The 8803-nt window shown below is 37.1% G+C and overlaps 1 protein-coding gene across 1 annotated transcript in view; it reads right to left on the bottom strand.

The window, feature by feature from the left end:
• The window catches only part of LOC112141077, a 9075-nt gene extending 6446 nt beyond the window's left edge, over positions 1-2629 (bottom strand). The window contains exons 1-2 of the mRNA XM_036216860.1: positions 1975-2629; positions 246-379 (exon numbers count right to left, since the gene is read on the bottom strand). Of these exons, the coding sequence (XP_036072753.1) occupies positions 246-379; positions 1975-2149 (309 nt within the window). The 5' untranslated portion in view covers positions 2150-2629. The remainder of the gene's footprint in view (positions 1-245; positions 380-1974) is intronic.
• Positions 2630-8803: the final 6174 nt, after the last annotated feature.

The raw sequence follows: 8803 nt of genomic DNA, 5'->3' as shown, positions 1-8803 counted from the left end.
CGATAACTAGGGTTGGGCATCGCTGTTTAAGTGATAAAAACAATGGAAGAAGATACCAACAGTGAGCATTTCTATTTTTATTTTATTTTTTTTACATATTTTTATACTAAAAAATAAGTTATATAGAAATTGAAAGTATCTATACTGATTTTTAAAGATACTTTTTTTGCTTGATGTCTTTTTTAGACTTAACACTTGTGCAATTCTAGGGATGTTGTTCTACGATTTGACGCTTCCACACTGACCTCTGCTGGAGAAGGTGAGATACTGCGGCTGGATGAGGAGGTGGGAGAGTCCAAGCTGCTTCTGACTCTGATCTCCACAAAACCATCTTCCAGCTCCACAGCATGCAGGGATTTTCCCAGGACTTTCTGCTGGTCTGAGACAAAAATTCAAACATGAACCTTAGCTCCAATAAAGGAGGATTAACAACTGAAACAAACATGTCAAAAGTAAGAGTTCAGCATTAATAAAGAGTACGTTGGATTTTTCATTTTCTTGAACATCAAACAACAAAATCAAGCAAAAGTCTTATGGACTTTTTTGGGTTACTGGTCTTTTATCTCTCCATTGTGCCTTTTTAGCATTAAAGAAGAAAGCTAATTATTTGAGTACATAATGGGTTGTAGTTTTGGATTATGTATTTTTGGTTAAATATATTTTGTCATTTATGTTTGGATGATTAACATGTCAGATAACTGAGCAAAAATGTTAGTAAAATGTCAAACCCATTGTAAGAGCGGTTAACTATTAGAGTAACATCATCTTGTTGTAATTACATGTATATATAAAAAGGTATATCCCAATTTTGTCATGTTATATTGAATTATGGAAGTCATAATGACAGAAAGTACCATGTTTGATTTCCACTAGGTGGTGATGAAGCCATAGTATTACATTTTATTAAAGAAGAAGAAGAAAGTACGAGCAAAAAACTTTTATAGGTTACTCTTATATGGTTACTTTAAAAAAGTATTTCCTTAAAATAGTTTGGAAAATTCATACCCGAGAGTATTAAAATGTTCAATTAGTCAGCAATGTATGTTTAGGTCGAAAGAGCGTTAGCATTAGCCGTCTTATGGGAAATTCCATTAAGCCTTAGCATCAAGCTAGCGGACTTTAGCATTATGTGCTAAATTAATTAATATTTTATGAATCGATTTTTGAAGTAGATTATAACTAATCAATTTTATTAATACAGCCCTACTTGCAATTGTTAAAAAAAAGTGAAGAATAAACATTTAATGAAGAGTAATTGGAAAATACTGCCCCAAACAATATGACGATATGAGAAATATGGATAAATCAATTCATTATAAATAGTTAAAAGATAATTTGGGGTTAAAAATGTCAAACCTTCATGTTTTTTTTTACCAAATTATTTATGGATTTAGTTTTTATTTTAAACTAACTACATCAGTTTGTTCTCTCCTCTTCAAATTCTTATCAACAAAAATGCCTCAAAACGGTGCTGAGATTCCATTGTCATTTTAGAGAAATCTTCATTCAATAGGAAATAATCATAAAATGCAACTTTAAGATATATATATATTTTATTTATGCGTGTTCTCCATCATCAGAAGAATGCAACAAAAACATGTTAAAAACACCATTTGCGTGGAAATCAATCTCACACAACTGAGCTTTGTCTGTTTATATAGCCACGCCCACTCATGAGGTCAAATGAAGGGAACCGGAGCTCGGTGAGTTAGGTTTCGTTTTCCTTCTCGGTTTCCTGTTTTCATCCGAGTTTTCAGTAATGATAATAAAAAAGTCTTAAATCTACAAATTTTTTGACCAACTGTGAAAAAACGGGAAAATATATGTTTTTCAGGGTTTATTGAGATAAGTAGAACAAATTATTTAGCAGAGAAATGATGAAGCATCAAAAAGAGGAAGCTCTCTGCGTTTAAGATAAATTAACTGTCAGCAGCAGCATGTTTTTTTTTTTTTTCATAAGGATTCCTTCTTTACCTTGTTGGTGTTTGAAGTCGATCCTGTAGATGTTTTCTCGCACAGCAATCAGGGGTCCGCATTCTCCTCCGCCTGATCTGCGCCTCACGCAGAAATAAAGCTCCACTCTCCTCCTGACTTCCTCTAGAGGTCTGGGACTCTCCAGGAAAACGGGGTGCTGGTAGGTGTCCTCCATTGTGGTAGAACAGCAGAGGAAAACACCAGGATATTCCAATTCTTCACTGCAACTCAGCTCTGATCCGACAAATTCATGGAAATCCCTATCTGTGCGGTGGGAGGAGCTTCTATGCTCCTCAGTTATCTAATGCAAACAGCCTCAACAAGATTAATCAATTTAGCTTATAAAAAGTTGTAAAACAGATTGAAAGTTGGTGTCACAGCTGCAAGAGGAGCATGTGATGATGACATGAACCTTTATTTGTTGACTTTTTTAGTTTTTTAAAATGTAGTTGAACTCCTTTGGACCAACAGCTCAATGATTATCAGACATTCTCTCGGTTCTGAGATGTCACGTGGATTATTTCTTTATGATAAGTCAGCTGCTGCTCTTTAGACACTGAAAAATCCAGCAGGACATTGGTGGAAATGTTTATGATCGTCACTAGGGCTACCACAAACAATTATTTTTTTCATGTGCAAATTGGATGTAAAGCAGTAAGCACACATCTGGACCATCAATAGCTTTAAACTAACTAAAAGTAACGACAATTGAGATGATAGTTTATTAAACTTTCATTAGTCTCTCGTATTAAAACAAGATTAAATCAAATGAACTATTTTTCCCAAAATATAAAGTTTTGGTGTCACTGACTCAAATATAAAAAAGTGCAATTTGGAGCTCATAACTTTGTTCAACTTTACTATCACACTGGATCTTAGGCTCATGAAGATAGCGTACTTCAACCCACACACCATCAATCAACTTCCCCTATCCCGTACTCCCCATACCATAACAGTTCTTGTCCCCGGCCTCATCACCTCTCATTTAGATTACTCTGACTTGCTCCTCCGTATCTCTTGAATCTCCCGCCTCTCCTGTTTACTTTGGTCATCTTTATCTATTCACTTGTATTTCTCACATACTGGCTTCAGCATCATGGTAAGCAAAGTTTTCAGGTACTCTGCTCCCCAGCATAGACTGTATATAAAATAACTGGACAGAGCAAACCCCCCTACTTCCGTGTTCCATATAGGAAGTATCACTGGGTCGCAAAAAGGCCAAAGTCCCATTGACTTACATTGAGAAACAGACAGTTATTTCTCACTCATTTTAAATGTCAGAATAATTATTCTTCCTCTGCTGCTTTCTGCTTAACTTCTTTTTTCTAATCCTATTATTTTTTTTAAAGATTTTTTTACATTATCACAAGTTATTAGAGTTATAAATTGACCAATCAGAAGGCTCAATAAGCGTTTGTGGATCTGAAGTCGATCATCTGGGGGGTTTGAGTGACACATGACGGGTAGCCAATGGGAGCAGACTTCATCAATGCCGTCCGTGAAGACCTTTTAACACCTACTTTACAATTCAACAATGTACCAATCATTGTCCTACTGTTGTTTTCCTCAATGGAATGTACTGATGCAGCAGTTTAAAACAACAAGAGGAGCATGCTGTCGACATTTTTAGATGAGGATTTACTCTGTAGAAATAGATTTCACTCTGAGGTTATGTGCTTTGGACCTTTTTGTTTGTTTAACGTTCGTTTTTCTTTTTTTCACTGTTTTAATTGTAGCTTATGAAATCTAAGTTGCATATACGCGCATAAAATCAACAACCAAAGTCTCATCTTCGCCGCACTTTTCCAGCTTGCAGCCTAAAGTAGACACAGCCGCTAGACAAATTTGAAAGGACCTGGTCATATTTTCAAACAGAAAAAAGATCCAGCTGTTCACTTGTTAGGATGGTTATTTATTTTAAATACCGCTGAACGTCACGTGCATCTGATCAGACTGTAACGTGGCCGCGCATGTGAAGAGACAGCGCGCGAGGGGATCAGCGGCGTCACCCTAATGCTCCTTTTATCTTGACAAAAAGGAATAAATGTAAGTAAATCCAAAAGGACAGCTGACAGAATCAAATGTTGGAATGGTTCTCCCTCAAAGGCTTGAACAATGACTTGTACAATCAGCCCAGTCTCAGTAAAATGTGTACATATGCCACGATTTGGGAAATACCGTGTATAATATACGCCAAAACCGGTTTTTGCGTGCATATAATACTCGCGGTCCTAAACGTGTTAAAATGTGTTTTCCACAATTGACACGTTCCCTGGTGGAGGCGTGAGCATCACAGACAGCCCCACAAACGACCAATTTGCTTTTCTAACCCTAACCGTAATCCTTACCTTAACCGGGAACGACGTCATTTAGAAAAGAGCCGGAGGATTTCTGACCACGTGATCAAAACGAAACCTAAAAAGCCATTCTCCCGAGCCGCCGTTATTGAAGGTGTTTACATCCGCGGTCTGGTGGTCGAGGCGTGGAAAGAGGCAGACGGTTGCAATAAACTCACTCCTGATTGGCGACAATACTTCCTGTAGATTCCATGACTCAGCTATGACTCAGACCAGTCGCTGGAGATTGTTTGCAAATTGCGGTATCCGTTTCAGGAATTGACGGTGAAAGCGGCGGCCTACTTTTGCGAGGAGAGGAAGTAATGCATTTCCAATGGGGGACCTCAGTGCTCCCTCAGTCCATTATTTTTATAGTCTATGGTCCCCAGCTAATATAACTCACTTCACTGTCATGCTTTTATATGTCCCTGTCCCTCTGTCTCCATCTCCTGGTCATGTTTTGTTAGTGCCATCTTCTGGCCTTTCTGCTGTTTTAATGTTTGATCTTTACTGATGGATTACTGGCAGGGACTCCTAACACACCTGTAACCCATCTCCACTCACCCTGACTCCATGTAATGCAATGGTTTGCCAGTCCTTACCTATTAGTCTTTTTACCAACATCCTGTGGTATTGAGCTCATGTTGGTTTTAAGAGGATTCTGACATTTTCCTGGTTCCTGATGCTAGTTGTATTCCTCTGCCAGCCCGATCAACCTCTTAGGTACCATTAACCTTTTACATTAGACAGCAATAACCACTTCTCTTACTGGTTTCTCCATTTCACCACCCTTCTTAAATCAAACTGTCAGGGAGCTTCCTTCTCCTTCCATCATGATATTCCTCGTTGACATCAGAGACATATTTCCTCAGTCTTTCCTGACCTTTGCAGAAAACTCATCTGTTTAAACTTTGATTCAATCCACAACCATGACTGTTTAATTTTGACCTGCCACGTTTTAGCTCATTTCGTGTTTTTCATTTTCTTTATTTTTCCTTTCCCAGATCTGTGTTGTTAAGTGCCGGAAAGGCATCTTCATAAAATATATATGTATATATATATATATATATATATATATATATATATATATATATATATATATATATATATATATATATATATATATATATAATATACATATATAACTCCACATACTGTAAAAACTCAAAAGTACACCATGATGAAAAACATTTTTGATTCAGAATCAATAGTTCAAAAGACGTTTTGAGGGATTTCTGTTAATTATAATTATAATGAAACAGCAATTTTTACAGTTACTTCATGGATTCATGGTTTTTTAGCCAATAGAAACTTCTCACTGCTGATTGGTTATTTCTTTATTTAGAATTACATCAAAATAATTTGTGAGAGTAGTTTTTATGAATAGAATCCATGGGCAATGTCTAATTTTAAAGTTCTAAATTAAACTACATACACCACTTTGACACGCGTGGCAGATGTGGGGACATTTTTAGTCTCAACTACTAAGAGAACAGTAGAACCTTTGTGTAGTGGTCGGAAGAAGGAAAGGTTGAGCATTGGAAAAACTAATAGTAATTTTATTGTATGCAGAGCCAATGCAGGTGGAAAGCTAATGTAAGTCCAAAGGGAGTTTGGTCAGAGTTGGCTGAAGATCACAAAACAAGAAATCACTGATTAACAATATGTTAAGAGGCCAGGGTTCATGAAACTGAAGTGGGCTTTATACCACAAAAGTAAGCAGTTGGACTGGGAGGGGGAACCAGTAGCAATCAGTCTTATTTAATGCTTGGATGAAGAGTTTCAGGCGTGCCAGGGTGCCCTGCCTCATCCTGAATACTTGTTGAGCAGAGATATAGAGAGGGCAAGCAACAGTAGCAAACGAAGGAACCAAAAAATACAAAAAAGAACCAGGAGAGGGCAGCAAAGGGGCAAGAACTGTCAAGGCCTGACACTGATATTTGTATTTTTAGATACATAGATTTGAATATTTTGTTATATACCCTCTGTCAATGACAGCAGTCAAATGTTTTCTGTAAGTCTTCACAAGACTTTCAGAAACTGTTGCTAGTATTTTGGCCCATTCCTCTATGCAGGTCTCCTCTACAGCAGTGTTGTTTTGGGGCTGTTGCTGGGCGACATGGACTTTCAACTCCCTCCGAGGATTTTCTGTTTCTTTTGAGATCTGGAGACTGGCTAGGCCAATCCAGGACCTTGAAATGTTTCTTACACAGCCGCTCCTTCGTTACCTGGGCAGTGTGTTTGTCATTGTTGTTATGCTAAAGGCCCAGCCACGATTCATCTTCGGTGACTTTCCTTATTAAAGGAGGTTCTGACACAACTGATTCCGTTTTTCCTTTACACGGATCAGTCATCCTGGTCTCTTTGCTGAAGAACAGTAAAGCATGATGTTTTCACCTCATGCTTTACAGTAGGTATGGTGTTCTTTGGATGCAACTCAGCATTCTTTCTCATTCAAACATTATGAGCAGAGTTCTTACCAAAAGGCTCTCTTTTAGGACATTCTCCCAATCCTCTTCTGGACCATCCAAATGCTCTCCAGCAAACTTTAGACGGGCCTGCACATGTACTGGGACACATCTGGCACTGTAGGGTTTAAGTCCCTGCATAGCAACATAGTGTGTTACTGATGGTAGCCTTTGTTACTCTGCAGGTCATTCACTAGGCCCCCCGTGTGGTTCTGGGATTTCTGCTCACTTTGTAGTGATCATTTTGACCCCCTGAGATGAGATTTTGCAGCGAACCCCAGATGGAGGGAGTGGTCTTAAATGTCTTCCATTTTCTAATAATTGCTCCCACAGTTGATTTCTTTACACCAAACAGCTTACCTATTGCAGATTCAGTCTTCCCAGTCTGGTGGAGGTCAGCAATTTCACTTCTGGTGTCCTTAGACAGCTCTTTGATCTTGGCCATAGTGGAGTTTGGGGTGTGACTGTTTGAGGTTGTGGACAGGTGTCATTTTTTGTACATAACAAGTTCAAACAAGTGTCATTAATACAGGTAACAAGTGGAGGACAGAGGATCCTCTTACAGAAGAATTTATAGGTACAGTATGTGAGAGACAGAAATCTTGCTTGTTAGGAGATGACCAAATCTTTATTACCCATCATAATTTGCAAATAAATTCTTTAAAAATCAGACAATGTTATTTTCTGGATTTTTTTCTTGTTTTGTCTCTCATAGTTAAGGTATATCTATGATGAAAATTACGGGCCTCTCTTATCTTTTTAGTTAGAGAACTTGCACAATTGATGGTAAACTAAATACTTCTTGCTCCACTGTATATAGCTCTGTTGTTTGCATTATTTTGTTAATTTTTGTTTTGATTGCTTGAAATAACTAAATTCCAAATCCAACTTAAAAGTAAAGCCACAGAGAGGAAAACTGGTTGCAGTTTAAAGTTTTGATTGATTCTTCAGAATACAAATGTCTGTAGGGGAGCAGTACTGATTTGATTAATGGTGCAGTCAGGAAACTCAACTCTTTCCCGTCAAAACACTTTATTTGATAACTTCCTCATCTATGACATTCCCTTAGGTGCTTTTGTTTGACACCGCTGGCAGAGAACCTGAATTTTTTAAGTCTAATTTACCGTGCATTCGCACTGTCACATTTGATTCCCAGCCAGGGTTCATTTCCTAAGAAAGACTTGAAAAGAATTTGTTTGTTGGTGTTAAAGCTCCCTTGATCTTTAAGTGTTGGTATTTCGTGATGCCATCAAGAGACATGGCAAAAATGTCCACTATTATGCAGATGATACATAACTTTATGTTACTGTTTGGCAAAGGACCTATTGACAACCTTCAACACCACATTTTAGATTTATTAGATTGTATTAAATTTAAGGATCTGGACAAAAGAGAACTTTCTGCAAACAGGTTTTAATTGTTGGGCTAAGAATGAGAGAATGGGCAGGAAGTTAAAGTGGAAAAAAAATATGTAACAAAATCAGAGAATGTGCACACTGACAGTGGAATGTTTTAATCGTAAAATATCTCTTGAGTCAGACCCTTTTCCTCCTGTGCCAATTCATGTACGTGTTATATTCAGAATTGATTATTGTAATGTCACTTGTTTTTTGTATTTTTATAAAGACCAGAAAAAGATACACCCAACACAAAATTAAACCACTCAATGTTTTGACTAGGAGAAGGAAGAACATATCAAATGTTTCTACTGTCTCAGTTTAAGGATCAGTTTAAAATCCTCAACTTAAAAAGGTTAAAAAAGGCTTAGAAAACACTACAACACTTAGAGAAAAAGTAACACAAACAAAGCAACTTCTTAAAGGCTTTATACATTTTGTCATTGGAAACTCTGACAAGGATATCATGAGAAAACATGATTAAAATATTTGTCAATGCTTCAAAATGTAAAGCCAAAAACACATCATTAATACAAATTCACAAATATCCCAAGATTGAGTAATTATACATGTTTTTTTTTCTAAACAACAAAACACAAAATCATATTTTTTAATTCATTTTGGATAC

This window comes from Oryzias melastigma, linkage group LG18 (assembly GCF_002922805.2).
Source record: "Oryzias melastigma strain HK-1 linkage group LG18, ASM292280v2, whole genome shotgun sequence".
Taxonomy (NCBI): Eukaryota; Metazoa; Chordata; class Actinopteri; order Beloniformes; family Adrianichthyidae; genus Oryzias; species Oryzias melastigma.
The sequence above is the reverse complement of the archived record's forward strand: the minus strand, read 5'-3'. Positions and strand labels throughout refer to the sequence as shown.